This window comes from Numenius arquata, chromosome 3, assembly GCF_964106895.1.
Source record: "Numenius arquata chromosome 3, bNumArq3.hap1.1, whole genome shotgun sequence".
Taxonomy (NCBI): Eukaryota; Metazoa; Chordata; class Aves; order Charadriiformes; family Scolopacidae; genus Numenius; species Numenius arquata.
The window spans coordinates 11139296-11162440 of NC_133578.1; the positions used below are offsets into that span (position 1 = coordinate 11139296).

General features: G+C 41.9%; 1 protein-coding gene across 1 annotated transcript in view; it reads left to right on the top strand.

Annotated features, from left to right (window-relative positions):
* Window positions 1-922: 922 nt before the first annotated feature.
* The window catches only part of OSBPL11 (oxysterol binding protein like 11), a 41740-nt gene continuing 19517 nt past the window's right edge, over window positions 923-23145 (top strand). Inside the window, exons 1-5 of the mRNA XM_074144868.1 lie at window positions 923-1056; window positions 17812-17880; window positions 18403-18578; window positions 19383-19462; window positions 20390-20572. Of these exons, the coding sequence (XP_074000969.1) occupies window positions 923-1056; window positions 17812-17880; window positions 18403-18578; window positions 19383-19462; window positions 20390-20572 (642 nt within the window). The remainder of the gene's footprint in view (window positions 1057-17811; window positions 17881-18402; window positions 18579-19382; window positions 19463-20389; window positions 20573-23145) is intronic.

The window sequence follows — 23145 nt, forward strand, 5'->3', positions numbered from 1 at the left end:
CTATGTACATTCTCACATAGGGCATTTTTAACATCTTTTGTATAATGGTTGTTCACAATATTACAGGAGTATAATAAAGGAGCTGGAGAGAGGAGGGGGCAGTTGGGGCAGGACAGGATGTGGAGAACCACAACCTTGCTAACGATGGCCATGTCTAATTCTGCCCTCCTCTTATTTATGTGCTGGCTGATGAAAGCCAGAACAAGGACCCTCTGCCCCTGATTTTAAGAAATAAGGTGGCTGCAGTCATGGTTGTCCAAAAGCCATGCCTGGCCTGAAAGATGTCACGTAACCAAACCCACCACTCCTAGTCAGCTCTGTGAAGGAAAAAAAACTGCCTAGCTGTTTTGTAATGCAGTAATTGGAGGAAAAAAAAAGGAGGAAAAATGTATTTCCTCTCGAGGCCTGGTGAATTTGCTCCTGTTTGATGGGTTTCTGTGAACACTCAGTCAGATCCCAGCCAAGGGCTTTCATGCCTCTGCTCATAAGAACCTGTGTACAACACAGCTTCGATCCTTCACTCTTCGTATTCCTCTCCTTTCCGGGGAGAGAACCCTTGTAGCCAGAAGTTTAAAATGATTTTAAAGGGTTGCTGTGGCTTTAAGCACGGCAGCACCTGGGAGCGGCCTAGCCCGGGCACTGCTGCCCGCACTAAAGATGGCGGCGGCGCTGACCCGGAAGGGGCGGCCGGGCCGGGCGGGGTGAGGGAGCGGGAGGGCGGGTTTCCCCAGCCCGCCGCGGCCGTGTGGGGAGCCCAGCCCAGCCCAGCGGGGCGCGGGGGGTTGCCGGCAGCCGCCGCCATCGCAACACACATGGGGCGGGCGCGGCCGGGCCCCGGCGCGGCCTGAGCGGGGGGGGGCGGCGGCGGGGCCCCCTCCCCTGGGCCGGGGGCGCCTCTGAGGGGGCGGGCAGCCGAGGCGCCATGCAGTGCGCCGACCCCGCGGCGGCCATGAAGGGGCCGGAGGGCGAGGGCAAGCCGGAGCAGCAGCCGCCGGCGACGGGACAGAGCGGCGGCAAGAGCGGCGGCGGCCGCGGCGCTAAGGGCTGGCAGTACAGGTGGGCGCGGCGGGCCGGGCCGGGGGCGGCGGGCTGAGGGGAGGGGAGGGGAGGGGAGGGGAGCCGGGGGGCTCCGGGCCCGGGGCTGCTTCAAGCCGGCCTCTGGCTCTCCCTGGCAGTGCCCTTTCGGCGGGCCGGGCCGTCAGCCGGCTCCCCTGGTGTTTTTTGTGCCCGTGTATCGGCACAAAGCCCCCTCGCCGCCGGGGGGGTTGTGTGTCTTCCCTCCCTCCCTCCCTCCCTCCCTCCAGCTTTTCGTGTTTCCCTCACAGAACGTGGAGACCGCCTTAAAGTTGCTGCTGGAGGCGCTCCCCGTCGCTTTCCAGCCTTTCCCGAAAAGCCAAACTTTGTGCCGAGTTTTTAGTTCGGTGCGTCTTCCTTGGAGAACTTAATGGCAGCCTTTTTTATTTCATTGATGCTGATAGCGAAACTGCGAGTGTGCCCGGAGTTTCTGTCTGATCTGGCTTATTTTAAGAATGGCTGCGCTTGGCGTAACTGGGGGTGATTACTCAGGTACAGCAGAAGAGAGCGGAGAAAGCGGGAGAAGCTGTGCACACAGCACGAGTTTGAAATGGATTCAAACTAAAACGCTTCCTTTGAACGACCTGCCTGTGCGTTCGAGGGATTTGGGCATTTTCATGTACTTTCTTTTTTTTTCTTTTTCCTGATGTGCTTTCTGGTTGAATTTCCATTCGCACACCGAGGGTGGGCTCTCTGAGGCGTCACTTAAGAGATTCCCAAATCTCCGCTTTTAGGTCTCTCGTCCTTGAGTTCTCTCATGTTGCTGTTGAAAGTACCGCTGTGACGTGAAGTTTGCACGCTTCTCCCTCAAATGGATTTGGGGGTTTTCATGTACTCTTTTTCCCTGATGTTCTCTCTGATTGAAAGAGTTTCCACTCACACACTGACAGCGGGCATTGTTGGAGAGATTTCCGGATCTCTGCTTTTAGGTGTCTCGTCCGTGACTGGAGTTCTGCCATGTTACTGTTGAAAATGCCGCTGTTAGGCGAAGTTTGCACACTTCTCCTTCAAATGGAGGCTCTCCAGAGCTGTCATCTGCCAGCCCAGATGGACTGGCTTTCTGTTTCCTGCGCGCGGAGACAGGGGAACCAGAGCGTGGTACATGTGTGTGCGCTGTGCGGGATGGAGAGCCATCGGATGGCAGAGGAGTGCCCAGGTCCAGGCTGTGCCCGCACTGAATGCCTGAGGATTTTAATAGCTCGGTCATCGCTGAGAACCTGAGTCGTGAGTCATTTACCTTCCTGGTGACTAGTCCCAGAAAGAAAAGCGGTGATTTTAGGGCCAATATTTCAGGGTGTTGAATAGGCAAGCTTCTTGTCCCATTTGGCTATTGGCTGTCTTATTCATTGTTTCCAGTTGCTTCTAAACTTCTTAAAAAACTCTGGATTCATGTATAACTATGAATTTTCTTACGAAAATTCTTAGTACTGTGACCAACTATGTGTTTCACATGTGAAATACAAGAGTTAGTTTATGCAATCAAAACGGAAGTACTTAATATTTTTATGCGTCAGAGGCAGTGGAAAGGATGAGATACCTGATTTGCCTGGACCCTTTTCTGCTATAGTACCTTTGAGATGGTGGTTGCAGGTCTGTGCTATGCAGTGAAATACCACTTTCTAAAATTATCCATCCAAGTGTTTTGTTTCTTCTCTCAGTGCTGTAGATTGTAGGACGAAAGTTGAACTGACTCTCTGAGGGATAATCAGTTTGGTGGCTTGGCAGCTGTAAGCAGGAGCTGTCTGTGTTACTCCCTGCAGCTATCAGTATCTGCTTTGATTTGCTCTAATACTCTACTACAGATTATTCTTCTTTGTTGTTTTCTTTTTTTTTGTTTGTTTGTTTTTTCCTTTCTAGATCATTGGGACAAGTTTAATATACCAATTTTATTATTCTGGACACTTGAGGTGCCTCACTGGCAATCTCTGCTCTGTTGGGAATCAATTATTTACTCCTATGTTTGTTTCTATATCTAATTACCCACAAAATATCACCTTTCTCCCCCTGCTTCCCTAGGAAGTTCTCCTGGATGGGATGCTGTAGCTGAGTTTTCACTTTGGATTGCTTCTATTCTAAAATATATTTGACGAAAGACCTAATAGTAAATCAATGTCTAAAATATAGGATTTAGAAACGGATTCGCTGGGAGCTTCTGGTGGAAGTTTGATCTTTAACTTTTACAGCCTGGAGTGTGAGCAGTGTGTGGTCACGCAGCCTGGCAGAAGTAGGGTCCTGAAGTACTTGCTCAGCCGAGACTGCGTCTGGTGCAGAAGTGTAACTGTATTTGGTGAAGCTTCTTCTCAAAACAGTTGTAGCGTAGTTGTCAGACAAATGGGACAACAGGTACATGATACTTTAATGCTCCAAATACGGAATTATGGCTATGGAAAAAACTAACCACCTCCAGCACTGCTGGAACCTGAAATAATGAAATCTGAACCTCTCAAAGAGGTGGAAAGTCACATACCCTTGGGGTGAAGTGCATGTCTAGAAAATAAAAAATGAAGCAGAAAGTCTAACTTCACATTTTTGTGGGGGAATAGTAGGGAGATTTTTAAATAGCTATGATAGAGTTAGACCAAATGTTTGTAATAGTGGAGAAGAAGAGACAACCAGAGGCTGCCAGACACTTCAGGTGATGCGGAGATACGACTGAACCTCTCTGCAGACTTTCTGCCAGTAGCCTGTGTATGGTGAGTTTAGGCAGCCAGTACAGCAGTGCCTCTGTTGAAATTTGTAAGGGCTCAGTTTTTCAGAGCGCAGGAAGAGACCTTTTTTTTTTTTTTGACTTAATAAAAGTTAAGAATTCTTGAGAAACTGTTTTTCTTGCCCTCTGACAGGAAATAATCTTGTTTACTTGTGAATATATGATCAGGGTCAGAGTGCGTAGTAATTAGCCCTCGGCTGCATTTTGCTGGCTGGGATTGGGAACAGTGTGAATGTTAATTTGCAGTTAAGTAGATAAACAAAGCTGGAGAGGCTGTGCTGCACACTAAACTCTTTATCCCTATTTTAATTTAGAAAAATAGTTACCATAGGGTGAGACTTCCAAATACCTTCAAATTATTAAAAGATCACTTGATAAAGTAATATAAGATTATAACACTTTCTAAGCAGCTGCTAACCAAACTAAGTGCAGTGTTGCGTGTATAGAGAGTTATTTGCATTCAGCAATCCTGCTTTTACTGTTGACCATCTTCATTTGGTTTTTGCCTTGCTCTAGGTTAAATGAACAGCTTAGTTTCAAAGCAGTGAGAGAAAGGAGACAGCCTTGGCAGGTTCTTCTGTGACATGTGAGTCGTAGTCATTCTAATAACGTAAAAATTTCACAACTAGAAAGCAGATTCTGTGTCTATGAGCTTGACAGAGAGCTGGTCAGAATGTGTGCCGAGAAGTCTAACAAGTCCTTTCAGCTTGGCTTGAGGGGCTTCCAGATAATTTTGAGCGAAATGACTTGCGATAACTGGTTCTCATTTATCTACAAAATTAAAAGTTCAAAGCGCTGTGGTTGACTAGAGAAACAAGATTGTCTTTCCCAGTTGGAGGCATGCTAATGTGCTGTCATTTTATGTTTTTCTTAGTGGTTCTGCTCTCAAATACATAAATCAATTCAGCTGCTATTGAAAGGACTCCCAGCATTTCTTCCCTTGCCGGTAGAAGCACATGTAAAATGTTCATGAATTTCCCAAGTTCTTGCTGATTTTTAAGCTTACAAGTTATATTTCAAAACCTATTTCCTTTTCGGTTCTGTGTGTATTTTTGTAGGTATTTGCCTTTGTTCCTCATTTCTGAAATGGTTTTAGCATCAGCTCGCTATGGTTTTAGCTATATATATTTATAAAATGCTACGGATCATGTATTTTGCACCTTTTTTAAAGGAAAAAAGTTAACTGTTAGCTGTTCGTGAAAGTTTACTTAAGTGCTGCAGGGGTATTCACAGTTGTGAATTAGTATGGAAAGACATTTGGATGAAAGTAGCTTCTAAGGAAATGAATCAACTTGCTAGACTAAAATTACTTTTTTTTTATTTTTAATTTTTTTTTTCTTTTTTTGCTAGGGATGACAATGGCAGGTAAGAGGGTTCATGCTGTGTGGCTTCTGCTTGTCTTTAGTTATCAATTTAAGACAGATTCTCTTGCAGAATTACTCCATGTGCCTTGGGCTGGATTAAGAGAGGCTTTTGGTAAAAAGAGTAACATTGTAATTTTTTTGGTATCAAATGCGAAAGGATAACAAATTTAAAACAAGTGGGAGGGTCACCAGTCTTGTTATAAGGGCTTTTTTCATTTTGTGTAAGCACTCTTCATAAATAGTAAAAAAAAGGAGTAAACAATCACTGACCTTAATTTAATCTTCTGTTTTTGAGCAAGTCAGCATGCGATAACGTAACAGAAGAACTGCTATCCGAAACACGTGAATATATTTTAATTCTGCATTTTGAGACGATCGTGAACTTTTCTTCATAAAGTGATCCCATAGCAAATGTAAAGAAAACGCTTGTTTCTGAGTTCGATCCCAGTTGTCTTTGGAGAGTGACCGACAATCCTTTGTACTTCAAACACGTGGAAGCAAAACGTGTGAGGCTGAGAGAGACTGCGGAAGTGTTGATGACTTTTATTCATGCTATCTTGCCAAAAGGATCTAATTAGTAGTAATAAAGGGAAGTGTCTTGAAACTGGTACAGTCTTCCTGAGATGTTGATAAGAATCTTTTTTTTATTGAGGGTGACGTTGATGTCAGTCTTGATTGCACAAAAAATGTAGAGAGTTTTTCTAGTTTCTATGCGTTTCTAGTCACACTCCAAGAATGTTTGATCTCGGGAGGATAAATTTCATCTGTTTGGCCTTTACCAAGCTGTTTTCAGCTTTAGAAACAGATACAGGAGGTAATGGCATAACAACGCTTCATGTTGCCAACCTCTCCCTTGCTGGTCCTCCTTTCTTGTCTCTGAACTTAACATTTCTCATCATATTATTAATGTAAGCATCAAATTCTTGCTTAGGCTGCAGCAGAGTGTGTTAGCTGACCTAATTAACTCTGGACTCTTGAGAGCAGGCCAGAATTTAAGTTAAAGTCCCCAGCACTTGTTAAGTAGAAGAAAAGAAACTTCCCAAACCTTCATGTAACCGTTAGTGTCATCCTAGGACAGTTCCCTCTAATGCTGGTACTCCTTGGACTTCCTCTTTAATACCCATCTCCCTTGTTCTGGGGTTGCTCTCTGCACTGCTTGAAAGAAAATTCTTTGGGATCCTATGTGGAATTTTTGTATATTCCAAGTAATGGATGCCCCCTTCTTTGCGTGCAACCTCAAAGGCGGAGAGAGGCTGTAATTTTGTGGTCTTACCTTGGGAGGTCTGGCGAGGACCACTCCTGCTTTGACTTTCCCCTGCTCGTACAGCCCACCCCGCTTCCTCCGTTTCCTGCTGGCATTGTGACATCAAGGCACTGGCCACCAATGGGGTTGAGGTTTCCGTTGCTCCTACTGTTACACATCTGCCAGCGGCTTTCAGACTGGCTGGTGGTGCTGATGTCAAGCTTGTGTCAAAGTGAGCCCTGGTCATCCTTGCTCCTGGTGATCTGGGGAGATACCTCACCGCTGGGTGGCCTTCAGAAAGCCCTTGCTGCTCGTTTTCTGACTTGATGCTGACCTTTGGGATGTGATGAACTGGGTGCTGAAAAGAAGAGTTTCTCAAGTGGTTGCTGTGACAGAATTTATTTTTGCAATTTTGTGTGTTGTATTCCTTTTCATTGCTAAAAATCAGGTTAGGATGGCTGTCACATTTGTTTGATATGCTGGAGAGAAAAGGTTGAAAAACCTAGTGCCTGAATTTCTTTATACTGATTTGAATCTTTGCTTAAAGAGTATACCACATTCATAACGCTAATTTAGAAATGCAGCACTCACCATAATTTGCTCATTAGTATAGATAAGAAGCCCATATTTAAGATGGTCAGCTGGTTATATCCACCTCAGGATCCATTCTGTGTGACTAAAATGTTAAGGTCATCTTTTATCAAGTTGATTTTTCCACTTGCTGAAGCCCTGGGCATTTCTGAGAAGGCAGGTGAGCCATTCGTGTTCACACATGTATTTACGACCTGGAAGAATGGGGTTGGAGCAGATGGAAGCTTAGATGTGTTATAAATTAAGAGAAGTAAATCAGTGTGTGAGGGGTGGATAGAGTTGGGGAGACAGGTTTGGGTAATTTAAACAGGAGCTTCATGATGGCTGATGCTCTAGTAGGAAATCTGAACCCAATTCCTGAACCAGGTCGGCAGGGCCTGGGTTCCCTTGTCCAGCCTTGTGTCCCACTCTCCCTTCCTGGAGCATCCCTGTGTTGAATGGGCAGGTGGTAAAACTCACTGGGGCAGGGCTGACAAATGTGGGAGTTGGTTCTGGCATAGCAGCATACTTGTGTTTAATACTGAGATATTAATTTAGAGTTCAAATTAAGCTAAACTGAAGAATCACAAACTTTTGAATAGCTTCTAAATATAAAATAATTTGTGCTTTCCACGGAATAGATTTCTGCAGGAGTTAATGGCCTTTACAAAAGTCTATCCTTCTCTAAGCGCAACGGGTATTTTCCAACTTCACCTTTTCTAATGTAATTATGTATCAGCAAGTTAATTAAAAGCACCTACAACATTAACGTCCTGCTCTGCCACACACATTCCATCCCCAGAGAGAAGAAGAAAAACAAACTGGATGTGGCTGACCTAGTGACATTGCATTGCTTAATGCAGGAGCAGAAAGTGCCAGCTGCTGCTGGTAGGTTATCCCAGGTGGGTTCTTGCACTGTATTCATCGTACCATGAAAATGAAGGCATCTGTGCAAGGACCTCTGTTTACTTAAGGATGTTGCCTTGACATGCACTCTGATCACCTGCCAGTGTTGATGAATTCTTTTTGTAGGAGGTCACTGCCTGCTTGTAATGCTGCCAGGCAACTTTCTTTTTAGGGTGCTTGCAAAGCTTGTAGCATTTCAGATGTTCTGTATTGTGTGTCTAAGATCAAAATGAGAGGGGAGGACCAGCTGAAGTGGGTAGGAGAAATGCAGTTTCTTCCTGTGTATTTAGCTGACAATCTTATATTTAATAACCTGCTTTGGAGCAGGAGTGTCAGGGAGAAGGCTTTTTGCTATGGGTATGCATTTTTTTTTCTTTTTCCTTCCAGGTGTAAATTCCTGAGTTTTTGATGAGGCTGGAAATCTTGAAAATCTTGATTAACGTTTAAGCATTGGCAGATAAGTTTCCTGAAGAGCTCAGTTTGCATTGGGAAATCGATTTCATTCATTGCAGTGACGGTGTAACAGAAAGCGTGAGCACTGCTGGATGCTATATTAAGGAGCTGGCTTCTGACCCTGGCTCTGACTTCCTCTGTGGCAACAGTCGTATTGTTTAAACTAGTTTTCCTCTGTAATCACTAATTGTATGTTCCTCTTTTTTTCCTCAGAGGCCTAGTTTGGAACAGTTGGCTCTGATTTTGCAAAACTTTTGCAGGGTCACAGCTGCAGCTGAAATCAGCAGAAGCTGTGATTTGAATGTCTTGAGTAAAATGGGGCTACGACTATATCAAAGTTAGAGAGGCGGAAAATTCATTGTGCCTCAGTTCCCTGTATGTAAAATGGGATGATAATGTCCTGTCCTTTTATTGTTTGGTACATGACAGTCCTTCATAAATGTCAATGACAAGCGCGAGGGAAGAAAACCATAAGGAAACTCTTTATTAGCACATCAGTGCCACTTAAAGAATACCTGATGCTTTTTGCACAATGAAAAGGAGCAGTTTTGAATAATTCCTTATCTGGGAATTGTTGTCCTCTTAAAACACTGAACAAGAAACCAGTCCTACTCTTTTTATGTATTGTCATAATCATAGGTGGTTAAGTTAGCACATGTGCTTTCTTAATTAAAGTTTAACCTTCTACCTCAATTTTATTGCAAGAATATTTTTGTTTAATTTTTCTATATCTAGGAATTATAGAATAATTTAGGTTGAGAGCAACCTCTGGGAAATCTCTAGTCCAGCCTCCTGCTGAAAGCAGGGCCAGCTTCAAAGGTAGAAGAGGTCATTTGGGGCTGCAGGTTGAGTTTGGGCATCTCCAAGGATGGAGATGCCATGGCCTTTCTGGGTTCGTGGCCCAGAGTTTAAACCCCCCCCCATTTTGAATGAATTTTTCCTTGTGTCACATGAGGAATTTTTTTTTTCCTACAACTTAAGACCATTGCCCTGCTGCTGTGCATCTCTGAAAAGAGTTTGACTCCATCTGATCTGTATATAGGGGAGCCAGTAGTGAGATCCCCGTTAAGCCTTCGCTGCTTCTGAAGGTGACTGAACAGACCCAGGTACGGCATACCTCACTTGCACTGGTCCATGGGTTAGTCCATCCCAGGCAAAAGGCTTCGCATTGTTTTTATCAAAGTTTGGTGGTCTTGGTCAGCCTGTTCCTCTGGACAGTCGGGACCCTTTGGAAAGGCAGCCCACCCTCCTGCATCCTGACTGCTCCCCTAGGTTTGGTCTCACCTGAGAGGTTGCAGAGAGCGTGTGCTGGTCCATCAGCCAGCTTGGAGGTGTTTACTGGTAATGATCCCCGAGGTGCACCACTTGTAACTGTTTGCTAGTTAGACTTCAAACTATTGGCCATTGCTTCTTGAGTCTGGTAGTCTACACAATTTTTTGCTTGTGTTGTACTCCAGGCTTATGGTCTTTCTGGATATTTAGATAACGTAATCAATTAAGCGTCTTCTTGCTTGCTTGGAAGGTGGTAATAATTACTATCCTTTGTATTTAATCTGAAATGTCTCAAAAGTGGTTCAAAATCATTAAGAAGGCAAGAAGCTTGTCTGGAGTAGCTGATCAGTGTATTTACCTTCCATTTAATAGCCAGTGTTTTATTGCTGCAAAGTCCACGATGGCCGTGGGTAACTGTCAATACAGTAATTTTAAAGTCACAAAAACTGGGAGGGCATGGCTTTATATTTCCGATAGGATAATTGCTACGAGACTAGAAACGGACCAAAATGCCTTGGGCTGGAATGTGTAGTAAGTGAATGTGTAGTAAGCTAAACCCTGTTGGACTGTGCTTAGAGTAACTAAGCCATGCAGAGGTTTGCTCCAGCAGTTTCCGAGAATAGTGCTTACCGGGGTCCACTGCTTTCTGAGGTGGTGTAGGGTGGCAGATAGTCCCAAATTGTGAGGATTCTCATCCATCAGTGAGTTTGCCTTGCTTTTGTTATGCCAGTACCATTCACTGCGCAGAGTAGCTTTCATTTGACTGCTTGAGCTTTCTGAAACTAGACTTCAGGGGAAAGTTTTGGGGTTGGTAACAATAAGTGAAACTGCATTATGTTGTGCTAATGTAAGCTGGTAACATACATAGTAGCAAACCTGCAGGCAACAATCATTCTCTGGAGATATCAAGCAGAGAGCTCAGACTTTTTGAGGTGCCTGGTTCTTGTATGCTCCCGCCCTAAAATGTTATTGGCTAAATCTACAGTTATTTTTCCAGTGATAGTTTGAGTAGTAGTTATCATTGCGGAAAAACCTGCAGGGCTGGCTACTGACTCTCGGGTCCAGCTTCAGTTGTGTTATGCTGCCGCAAATCCACAAATAAATTGCGTGTGAGTGGAGTTCTTGCTGACTTGAGGTGTTTGTGTACGTGCAAAGAGAAATTGCTTAGCTGAAACTTGCTGCAGTTTTTTTCCAGATGTATTTGGGAGAGCTAAAGAGCTCTCTAAGTGATAAAGTAGTTAAATAATCAGCTTTGCAGTAGCCCAGCGAGAGCAGTGTTTTGCTACTTATTAATTAAATATTATCTTTCTCTTTTTTCACTTGCTACCCTGCAAAAGCACCACAATACAGTTTCATTTGTGTATAATTGACCTGTGTCATTAATGGACAAAAGAGGAGAATTGGATGCAAGTTTAATTAGGATGGTTTTAAAAAAACCCCAAACTGTAAGCTTGATTTATCATTCCCCTCGAGCACTAGTATTGACAGAAACTGTAGGTACAAAGGCAACAGCGGTGCCCGGAGCTGGGGCTGGGGGAGCTGGGCGGTGGGAGAGCCCCGGTGGGGTCAGGGACAGCCAACAGCTCATTTTGGCTCTGCAGCACTCTTCCTTCTTGGCAGTCTTCTCTTCCAACGCATGTCTGTGCTCTCAAGGGTTTATAAGAGTGCATATTAAGAGAAGTTTTTATATCTAATGAGGATGTGCGTGTTGCTAGCACACTTGTGGCCGAGCGGTGGGTATTCTGAAGGATCCCCAGGGTCTGCTGTCAATGTACTTGTCATATCGTTGAACGTTTTCTCTTTGCACTTGTTGGTTTCTAAACTCATAATTGAATAGTCAAAACCACATGAGCTGAAGAGCAGGAGCTTTGCTGCCAATTTACAGTTGACTGTGGGGCACTGCTGGTGAATTCCACAGCAAGGTTGGTTCATTTGTTTCTCCAAAAGAGGTTTGGAAAAGCAGAGCTGATTTATTGATGTAGGTAAGCAACATGGAGGCTTCTGCCTTACCTTGCTGGGTGTACTGGGCAACCCACGCTTGCATCAACAAGCCGTGTGCTTAACGTGGTGGTGGTTTTTGGGGAGCAAGTGATCTTTGCAGTTGCAGAAGATAAGCCCAAAGTTTCTGTTGTTGACACAGGTTTTTTTTTTTTTTAATTCTCTTCTCCCCCGCCCTTCCCTTCCATGTAGCAAAAAGGGGAATCAGTGGCTTGAGATAAACCCTCCGCAATGATCAGTGAGGAGAAAGCGAGCTGTTACAGAGGGTGATCCTGTAGGCAGATAGAGATGAACAAGTTCCATGGAAATGGTTACTGCTTTTTTCAAACTATGTGGTCAAAAACTACTCATTAGTTGGCACTCTTAAAATCCTGATTTCTTTCTTCCCTTCCCTTTGTGCTTTGCTAGCTTTTAGCAAAAAAGCCCTTGGCCATGTCCTGAAGGCACGGTCATAACAGTGGTGGTGGCAGCTATGGAGGCTGGACCTCCCCCCTTCAGGACCCCTTCCCAACATCTGCATGAGCCCCAGGCTCCTGGTCATCCTTCCTGCTGGAAGGAAATCCACGCATAGTCAGCTGCCATTTGAACCCACGCGTTATGCTAGTCTGTGGGGAAACTTTGGCCTCTGCGGTTGCTCTTCAAACAGCTGTTGGGTCTTTAGAGACCTGGCTGCTTGAAGTATCCTGCCCAGTGCTATCTGGGTCCTAGCAAAATTAAAATCATCGGAAGGGCAGCCTTGGAAGTTTTCTGTAATCGCTTTCCCGATGGGTGTAATTTTGTGCCACTGCTAGGAGTGGTTTGTTTCTGTGGGGCTTTTGGGGAGAGCTGCACCAGGAGGGGTTGGAAAAAAGGGCGGAGAGGCCTTCTGCATCACTGTTTCTTCTTGGAGAAAATGTTGGCCCAGCACTCATCAGGTGTGAGCCCGGGTGTCTTGGCTGAAGCTCCTGAAAGACGTCATTCTGAGACTGCTGTTCCTCAGCATCTGCGTTCAAGACTCGGATGCTGCACGTAAACAGGATACGGGGGGAATTTGGCCTGACTATTACTGTCTTAATTCTCCTCCAGGACAGGAGACCAGCCTGTAAGGCACTGACAGCTGCTGCAACTTAAGAAGTGTACTAGAAAAGGATAAATAAAACTAGAAAAGAATAAAGAAACTAACAATAAGCCTTTGTGAATGTTTTATTCTTATAGTATTTTATATAGAACTCTGGCTTGTGGTAAACATCTTTGAAGATGGGGAGGGATAGTTTTCTGGAAAGATTATGAACTGATTTCTAATTTTTCGTACACTTCAGTCATTTGTTTACAAGGAGAATTTCAGTCCATCTCACGATATTTATAAACTAAATAAGTGTGATAAATGGGCAGCCAAGCTCAGTGGTGTTCAGCCTTTGGGAAAAAAAAAAACCCACGGATTTTTCGGGGGTGGTAAATGTGCTGGGCTGGAGTTCAGATGTTATACCATGAGCTCCTGCATAATTTTTTCCTGGATTGTGATTTGTACGGTATCCTTACTTAAAGTAGTCCAGCAAAAGTGAAAATGAAATTCTTTTTACATCTTTAAGGCTGTGACAGGTCTGCTGCAACACAAGGATGTTTTTTGTCATCCTTTGACAGAAGGACATGTGAATTTCTACAGAATATGGACTTTAGGGGTTGTTGACTCATTGTTACTGAGCTGTTGCCATTCCTTTGACAATGTGAGACTGCTGTGAGCATTTTGAAGAGCAACAACAACTTGGTTATGAAAAGATACACGTACCCCTAGATACATGCGCATGGATGTAGGCAGCGGCGTGAATGCAAAGGTATTCTTAAAGTTGGGCAGGATCTCAGGGCAGCCAAGTCTCACTGTCAGTGCTGAGTGTTTTGAGTGCACTTCTGAAATCTGTTTTCTAGAAGTCAGAAACCTCAGTGTGGGAAATTGTGGAGGCTTCCGAGGTACACAGGTGACTTTGAAACAGGTTTTGCTGTTGTTCCATTAGAAACATGCTGGTAAGAGCTTTAAGAAAGATCTCGCTCCTATTTTACAAACTATGGTTATCTGTGAGCAGAGCCAGTGCCTGAACCTCAACTTCTTGTTCGCAAAGTCTATTATCTTAAAAGCTTTCTGTAGTGCTCTGAGGAGCTTTGCTGTTAATTCCATACTAGTGAGATATTACTGGGGGTTTGGGTTTGTTTGGTGTTCTTTTTTTCTACAATGTTAACTGCCTTACAACGCCATTTTAGTAACAACAAATATTGTAGTTTAAGTCTTGCTGTGGAGACACTAATCTTAGAATCACTGAAGAAATGCGCTAGTTAAGATTCCATGGCCTTGTTGTTCATAAATAATACTGAGAATGTTTTTCTGTATTCATAGAAAAATACTAGTGCTTACCCAGAAGAAGAGTAGGAGGTTGACTGTAGTTCTGTACCAGGTTTGTGTACAGTAATAGGATCTACCTTTTGTGAATTGTAATTTGCAGACTGGATTTAAATCTCTTTTTTACTGTATAAAATTGCTAATTTTTAAAAAATAAGCCTTAGTTCAAATGTTGAGAATTCCCTGGCCCACGTGGTGTGGGAATCTGTGCTGGGAGAGTATGATCAGTGCCTGTAAGGTCTGTGCTTTTACTCTTCTGTTTGCTTATTTGTTTGCCTCTAGGCCCTTATACTGTCAAGGGAAATGTTTTAAAAATGAACCTCATTTTTCATTCCCTTCAGGCAGTTACTTGCCTGGGCACTAAAAGTTTGCCCAGCCTTTCACAGGGTAAAAACTAAATAACAGTCTTTTGGGGTTGTGCAGTTCTATTGCAGATACATGAACACAATTAAGAAGGAAAATAATCAATATTGTCCAAGAGGCGGCTCATTTAGCAGGGACCTTTGTGCTCCATCTCTTTGGACTTTGGCTCTTCTAATGTTCTCTGGCCTCCCAAAAAGCAAGCCACAGCTCAGTCTCTCTTCCCATGCTGCAGAGGTTACTTTCCATGATCTTGGGCAGGTGGATGAGGTCTTTTTGCTTGTGAATGGGAGATACCTGCTAAATGTAATCTCAGCTTTACCTTTTACATTGAGTTATAGTTCTTTTGTGTGAGATACGGGGTTTGGGTCTCCATGAGTGCAAAGGTAGGGATTCTGAAACTCGGCTGGTCAGTGTGTTTAACGTCATAGAATCATAGAATGGTTCGGGTTGGAAGGGACCTTAAAGATCATCAAGTTCCAACCCCCCAGCCCTGGGTAGGGACACCTGCTACTAGACCAGGTTGCTCATGAACTGGTGCTTGCTGCAACATGCTCCTTCCAGGTTGGCAGCGCCCATGATGCTGGAGGTGACTGGCTTGCTTGTCCTTAGTCACTTTCTCAGGCTTCTCAAGGGGGCTGTTTTTGAAGTTTTTCGGTTAAACCATCAACTTCTGGGACTGTGGAGGCTAGAGATAGGAATTATTGAAGAGGAGGCATTTAGAGAAGTTTGGGTCTAGTCAAAGTGAAAATTCACATGGAGGGGGATGTGCGGATGAAGACAAAATGTATTCAGGTGCTCATTTTATGTGGAAGTACATCACCAAAAGAGCTGCATTCCCCTCTAAAGACTGACAGAATCAGCTCTCTCATCTGTCACACTCAAAAAAAAAAAACAACAAAAAAACAAAAAACCCAAAACAAAAAAACCCAAAAAAACACACCCAAAAAAAACCACAAACAAAAAAAGAAAACCAAACAAAAAAACCAACCCAAATGATTTTAATCAAAGACTGTTTAATTTACCCATGCCAGATGAATGGACTTCCAAGGCCATACATACAGTCCTTATGTATTCGTTGCAGTCTGAAGTTACTGTTCTGATTTTTCTTGGATTCTGCTAAACATAAAATACCTGTGATTTGGGCACGGTCGTTAATGGGAGAGTACAGCAGCTCTTGCCCAAGTGCACAGGGCTATGTACAATGCCTAACTGAAAAGCAAAGGTGAAGCTTGCATTCACTAAAACTGAAAAACAATTAGCTGTGACTAGGGACAATTTTCAGGCAATTAAAACCAAGCTCATACATTTTTATGGCTAGGCAATGTCATAATTTTCAGCTAAATTAAGGCAGCGAGCAAGTCTAAACTGTACTTCCCTTGTATGCCAATAATAACAAATGAGAGGCGTCTGCAGAGGATGAGTTTGGCTGTGTCTCCTGTAGCATTTTTGTACACTTAAAATATATGATATCCTGAATACCCTCTGCTCTCCTCGGTTTTATTTTTATCTGTAGTACCACTTAACGAGCTATTAGAAATTAAATTCCTAGACAGTCCTGCTGGCTGCTCTCCATTGCAGGATATTACTGCAATACTGATTGCTGCAGAAATAGCTAGAACACATATTTTTGTTTTGAAATGTTACATTTAAAGTCAGCAACTTCTTTTTCTTCAAAAATGTACGTACTTCAATCTCTTCTTTGAATAGCGTTACTGAATGGCAGTGATATGGCATTGATTCATGTGGCAGTGTTTTACTCTGAGGTTGTCTTCATTATCCGCATCCTAAATAGCTTCCTTTAGGATGAGACTTACTATGTTTTATTTATTGAATTGTCAGGTGTCTAACTAATCTGATGATACTGACACTGTTTAGAAATTAAGTGTAGACAGCAGCTTCAGCCGTTATTTGAAATTTACCCCAATAGTTCATCTGGCTGTGTTTGCAACTGAAATCCACTAATGAAGGTGATCCCTTGGCTCTAGTAGTCCTATTTCTCTGCCCCTTTCCACTTCTGCTGACATGACTTTGACTTCTTAACAAAGAATCACAGAATGATATGGGGTTGGAAGGGACCTCTGGAGATCATCTAGTCCAACCCCCCTGCCAAAGCAGGTCCACCTAGAGCAGGTTGCACAGGAACGTGTCCAGGCGGGTTTTGAATGTCTGCAGAGAAGGAGACTCCGCCACCTCCCTGGGCAGCCTGTTCCAGTGCTCTGCCACCCTCAAAGTAAAGAAGTTCCTCCTCTTGTTTAGGTGGAACTAATTATGACCAAGTTTGTGCCCATTTCCTCTTGTCCTGTCACTGGGCACCACTGAAAAAAGACCGAGAAAATGACCAAGACACTACTGAAAATGACCGTGTCAGGCTGCTGCTTCAATGAACTCTAAATAGTTTTCATATGATCTTCAACATACTATGAGCTACAGAACTTTTAATTTAAAATCTAAACAAGATGGCTTAAATATAAGCTTCTTTTAAAAAGCAAGTAGTCAGTATCTGATATTTGGGAGATTGTGTCCATTCTTCATTGGAATAATAGGAATTTTTCTTATGCTGGACCTGATTTGTCTGTCAAGAGTGTGTTCTTCAATGTAAAATTGTGGCCTACTGTAAGAGGCGAGGGCATTGAGGTGGCGTTTCTAGAATTATGGGGATCTACAGTATAAAATAGGTCTTTAAACTCATTTTAAGATGATTAGTTTGTAGCCATAAGACTTGTAAGCCTTATTTAGGAGAACTGCTTTTGCCTGTAGTGATATGAAGCCTCCGTGCCGAATGCTCTCGATGGGTTTTTGGTTTTGGTGGTTGTTACAAGTTGAGGCTTCGGAAGAGAAACTACCTGATTTTCCTGCCAGGCCAGAGGAGGAGATGTTTCGGGTCTTGTTTTACGTTTCAGAATATCTTGATGTGACGTGCACCCGCGTGTTGGGTTCTGTAGAACATCTGTTCAAGAGCGTGATTGTTCATGTAGTTGGGAAGGGTTCTGGACATCAAAAATAAATAAAACCACACTGGTGTAGGAGTAGCTACAGACTTGGTCATGGTGATTAACTAAAAACAGTTTCTGTTAATAAGCTAGTGAAAGTTAATTTTGTTCAGGAGTCCAAAAATAGGAAGCTTGCTTAGAAGAGGGAGCAGGAAACAGAAGAAACATGGATACTATGTTTTTAATTACTCAAAGCTAGTACAGACCTGTCCAGAAGTGCCTTCTAAGTAAAACTCAAGTATTGGTGAAACTAATTATGTTTTGAAATTATTTGGAATTCGGTAAGCCTGGTTAAATTGTCTTAAGAGAAAACTTTAGAAATTAATCTGAAAAAGTTTAAGTGTTGATAGTTTTACTAAAATGGTAGTGCTATTCTAAAAATGAAGGTGAAAATTCGTTTTCTGAGAGTAGATAATGATGATCAAAAGCTGATAAGATCTAAAGTTTGTTTGGTCTGAATACTTGTCTCTCTTTTTTTTTTTTTTTTTTTTTTTTAATAATAGTGATCACATGGAAAATATTTGTGGCTATTTAATGAAATATACCAATCTCGTCACCGGTTGGCAATATCGGTAAGTCTGTTATGATGCTTTTTAGTAATTGTTAAACTTCTTGTTAAACTTGGTTGAATAGATGAAGCATGCTATCCACTTTAATTTTTTTTTAAATCTGGAATTGCTTCAGTTTCACAGTTTTGTATCTTGACTGTTTTGTAGCTGGGGCTGTTTTACCCTTAATTTATGTAGTTTAAGGATGTAATAAGCCTTGGAGATTCAGGATAATTTTTTTTTTAATTCCCAAAATCTTGCAATAGCACTCTTCTGTGGGCACAGCTGTTCTGTTGTGCAATAGCATCCCTGGTCTCTGAGAAAACAAATTGGTAAGAACTTAATTTTTGTGGAGTCTTGTTGGGAACATAATTTGTATGTTTGGGGTTGTACTGACTCAAGTCCCAACCCCATCTGTGCCAACTTGTAATGAAAGACTTGACTTCTCCCCATGCCTGCCCTCCTCCCTGCCAAAAAAAGGAGAAAGGAAAAAAAAAGGAAAGTGAGCTGTTTTTATTTAGTGTGTTTGCTTTGTTGTCATTGCAGATTTTTTGTTTTAAACAATGATGCTGGTCTGCTGGAGTACTTTGTTAATGAGCAGTCTAGACACATGAAGCCCAGAGGTACCCTGCAGCTAGCGGGAGCTGTGATTTCACCCAGTGATGAAGACTCTCACACCTTTACAGTCAATGCTGCCAGTGGGGAGCAGTATAAACTAAGAGGTAGGACCTAGATTCTTGGGCAGGGGATTCTTCCACTAGAGGACACTCCTGGCTCTCACCTGTGGCTGCTCTGCTGGGTTTGGCAGCAGGTCCAAAGCAAGAGAAATTGTTTGGCAGACTGCTGCAATGAGACTTATATGTGAAACTTTCATTCCAGTCTTCACTTAAGAACTATCCTTCTTTATGAATGATTCCGTACTTTGGGGTTGACTTTCAGAAGACCATGAAGTTAAGATGTGTAGAATGGGGTTTAACCTGCATGTATAGTGTCCTTAAACTGTACCGATTCAGCATTTTCTAAATCATTGTAGATAACAGTACTGTGTTGATGCTTACACAGAACTACGTTATTCCTAATGTTCAATACATTGGCCTTCTTGGGATGGTTATAGAAGCCCATTCTCTGATTTTGCAGGCTATGGAAATCTGGGCTAATGTCTTATAGCATTTCTTCCCCTGAAGACTTGCTGTCATTATCTAATTCTGGATATTACTCTAATGTCCTCATGACTTATGTCATTACTCTAATTCCAGGAAAATGTGTCATGTTGTAAGAATTAAAATGTGTGAGAGGGGAGTTATTGTTTGTGGAAGCTATTTCTGTGTTACAAAATTTAAAAAAAAAAAAGTACATGTCATTTATTTTCAACTTTATTTAATGTTATAGCTAATTACTGGTGAGCTGAGCAAATTTTAGATAAAAGATGCTTTGTACTGTTAAAGTCTTCTGTCTGTTTTAAAGAATTATGCAGACTTTTGCCAATACTTCAAAATATCGTAATCATTTTGGTTTGCTTTTATTAGCTACTGATGCTAAAGAACGGCAACACTGGGTTAGCAGGCTACAGATATGCACACAGCATCACACGGAAGCTATCGGAAAGGTATCGTACGACTGACACTTTTATGGGCAAAAGTAATTTAGGCTGGTGGTAGAAGTAGTTCCAAATACAACTACATCTAAGAGAAATACTACAAAAGGGCCTGTGGTTGAGCTTGACGCTTACGTTAAGAAACATTTTTCTGAATAATAGACTTGTAATAGAAATATGCTTTAGGAATGACACAAAGTGAAGCCAGTTAGCTGCTGAACAGCTGAATTATCTTCCTTTCCAGTGGTTTTGCATTTTTATTTTATTTTTTTTTTAATAGGTGAGGAAACAGGTCTTCAGTGTTATTGAAGCCCTTCTAGTTTGGGAGCTTTCATTTTATTTTAACCTTTTCTTAAAACCACTCAACAGCCCACAAATACATTTAGGATGAATTTCCATGTCTGAGAAGCAAGTCCTCAACACTGTATCTGAGGGTTGTTGATTCTATTTGCTAACCATGTATTGGTTGCAAATATACTGCATTTGATAGAACCTCCTGATTACCATAACATTTATTCTGATACCTGAATAAAACCTTGCTTTTAAGATAAGGTTAACATCTTGTAACTGGCTTTGTTGTAAGAAGTAAGTTCAATGAATGGTTCTAAATAAAATCCCATTCTCTTAAATGTGAGCTTTATCCTTGCAGGATCTGTTAGGAGTCAGTTTCTGGTAGTGTTGCAGATCAAGGACTAAGTTTCAATTCAGAAGTGATAAATATTGATCGATCTCATTTCACGGTTTGTTCATAATTAGACTATAAAACAGTGCAAAATATTTATTTAGCAGTGGCCCTAATAACATTAGTAGCATTGTCATCTCTTTGCTCTATAAAATATCAAGGATTAAATTATTCTACTGTATCTTTCAAATTAGAGTATTTGCTGGCTATTAGGAATTAATTGTAAATGTTTCTCAATATGCTTATTTATTCACTAGAACAACCCTCCTCTGAAATCTCGCAGCTTCTCTCTTGCATCCCAAGGAAGTGCCAACTCTCCTGGTGTGCAAAGAAGACCCAGTCAAAATACAGTTTCCTTTTTCAATGTTGGACATCACAGATTGTCAACTGGAAAAAGAGTTCCTATTATGCAGCCAGATCACCTTGTAGATGTTAGAGAGGTTTGTATGCCTTGAATTATTTCATAATCTTTTGAAAAAGCTGTCCTATTATTTGTAGGATTGTAGAGAAACCTGCTATTCTTAGTTGAATATATTGTCAATACCATGTCCTAAGCTGTTACTGCATAGCTGTGTGAGGGTAAGTAACTTGCCTTGGCTAATTGTAGAAGTATGTGATGTATATTCGATGACTTTTGTAGAATTTTGCATGTTCTCATCCTTGTAAGTCCAAGCACTAGGAGTGACAAGGGAATATCCTTAAGGAAGGGAATATCCAAGGCCAGGCTGGATGGGGCTTTGAGCAACCTGCTCTTGAGAGGTGTCCCTGCCCATGGCAGGGGGGTTGGAACTAGATGATCTTTAAGGTCCTTTCCAACTCTAGCCATTCTATGATTCTATGAAGTGCAATATCACATACTATGACACTTTTATATCATAAACTGTTTTCTTCCTGTGTCAAGCTATAGAAGAATTGACTAAGCGGTACTTGTATCTCCTATGACTAAGAAGACATTGGTTGTGACTGATGCCGAAGAACACTAATAGCGCTTTCTAGTATGCTAATTCATGTGGCCAAATTGTGTAGGGATGGATGTGATTTAGAAGAGAGCAAAATAACATGAGCAATTTGGAACTATGCTTTTTTTTTTTTTGCTGTGCATTCAAGTGTAGTGCATTTTGGAAAAAAAACCAGAAATAATTACTTTCTCATCTTGACAGACAGAATGGACCGACGAGTGGTTGATTTAACTTGTGAATATTTACAGTGTAGATCATGCAAATCTGAAGCTAATACTAAAGGAAAATTAACTGCTGAATTACAAACTTGTGTTACTTAGTAGTAGTATTGGTATTAATGAGTATTGTAATGCTAGCTGTGTAATTACTGTTGTGTGACACATTTCTTGGCAAAAATAAGTTTCTAATGGAGAACTTTTTAATCTAGGAAGTGTGTATAGTTAGAAATAGAACATGGACAAACTGGGACAGAAGAGTGCTCTGTATTGTGAGCATCATTAACCTTAAAATATGTGGCTGAGCACTGTGGTAAATTCAGCAGTGGGAAGCTGTAAATGGGTATTGAAAATACTTTCCCTGGTGTGGTGTGGTATGGTATGGTATGCTGCCGTCGTCATTGTTCCTTGATTTAAATCAAGTCCTGTGGTGTAATTATTCAGTAAACTAGATGAGGTGGCTGCCTCTTTCACCTTAGAATCTGCAGCAGACTGTTCTTGCAGATGGCTTGCAAAAGGGTAAGTGCTGCCATCCTGTTTATGTCCTCTAATAACAGTAAAGTCTCCTGTAGTGCTAATGCAAAGACACGTGAAGCCCTGTCAGGTACCCAGGAAAACTATATCCAGTGGTTTCTGTTTTTTATGAGCTGGTTCATCTGCTTTATCCTCTGAAAGAGAAGGTTTTCTTCCAAATTCGTTCTAAAACCAAAACTATACAGGTAGTTGCCTTTCAGTTTGATTCATCAAGTTACGTCTTACTTGTGATTAACCTTCTTACTAGTGTGGTACAATTGCAACATATGATAAACTTAAATAGTATTTGAACTTTCCTACCTATTGCATGAAAATAGCAACAATACAGAACATGCCATTAATATTTACAGAATTCATACTTATAGCTCTTAGCAGGTTTTCTTTCTTTTATCTGTAGTTGTATCTTGGTGTTTGAGAAGCTATCCTGTTTAAGTGAGGTAACGTTTCAGAAATGACTTTTTAACTTTTTGCCTTTTCAAATGGCAATATGGCATTAAAAATTTGAGGGAGGAAAGCAGGGAGTGTGTGAGCTGGAGCACTGAAGCAGTGACTTGCATCTTCTAATTGGGATTCTCACTGGGTGGGAGGTAAAGTGGAATGATTTTTCTTAGCATTGCAAAGAGCATGGAAAACTATTTGTGTTCCCTTTTGACCGTTTGGTGACACAGCATGGTTACTTATCAGCTTAGAATGTTTTGACCTGTGCAGATGAAGACTCCTCAGTAATGGTAGCTTTTCTGAATGTCAGAGTTGGTTTACTTACCTTTTTGAAGCTAAAATGCTTGTTAGAGACAATGCCTACTTTTTCTTTTTTATTTTTTGAGATATAGTTAAAATACTTAAGAGGCAGGTGCATGCTTGTTAAACATGATACAGCTCGAATACTTACAAATTCACTTTGAGAAGCTGTGGCAAGAACAGCTGCTCTTTCAAAGGATCTGCTGCACGGTGATCTTTTTTAATTTTCCTGTGAATTGCACTGTAGCTGGTTCTTCTGTCAGTCCCTTTCCCTTCTACTTACCCTTGTTCTTGGCTGAGTACATGTCACGACGCTGACTTGGATCCCTTGCTAAGCAGGAGATCTAAGAGGATCTTTATGCTGCAGGTGTGTGTGTTTGCAAAGTGAAAACTGCAGCCTGTGTATTTCTGATGAGATTTTGAGTTTTTAATCACAGTATTTCTTCTTTTTTTTTTTTTTTTTTAACAAATCCAAGTGTATAAGCAGGAAAAACAGGACTGTTCAAAGTAACTTTTTTGAAAGGGGAGATGTGCCTGTTTGAACTTCAGTGCTCAGTCTAACATGAT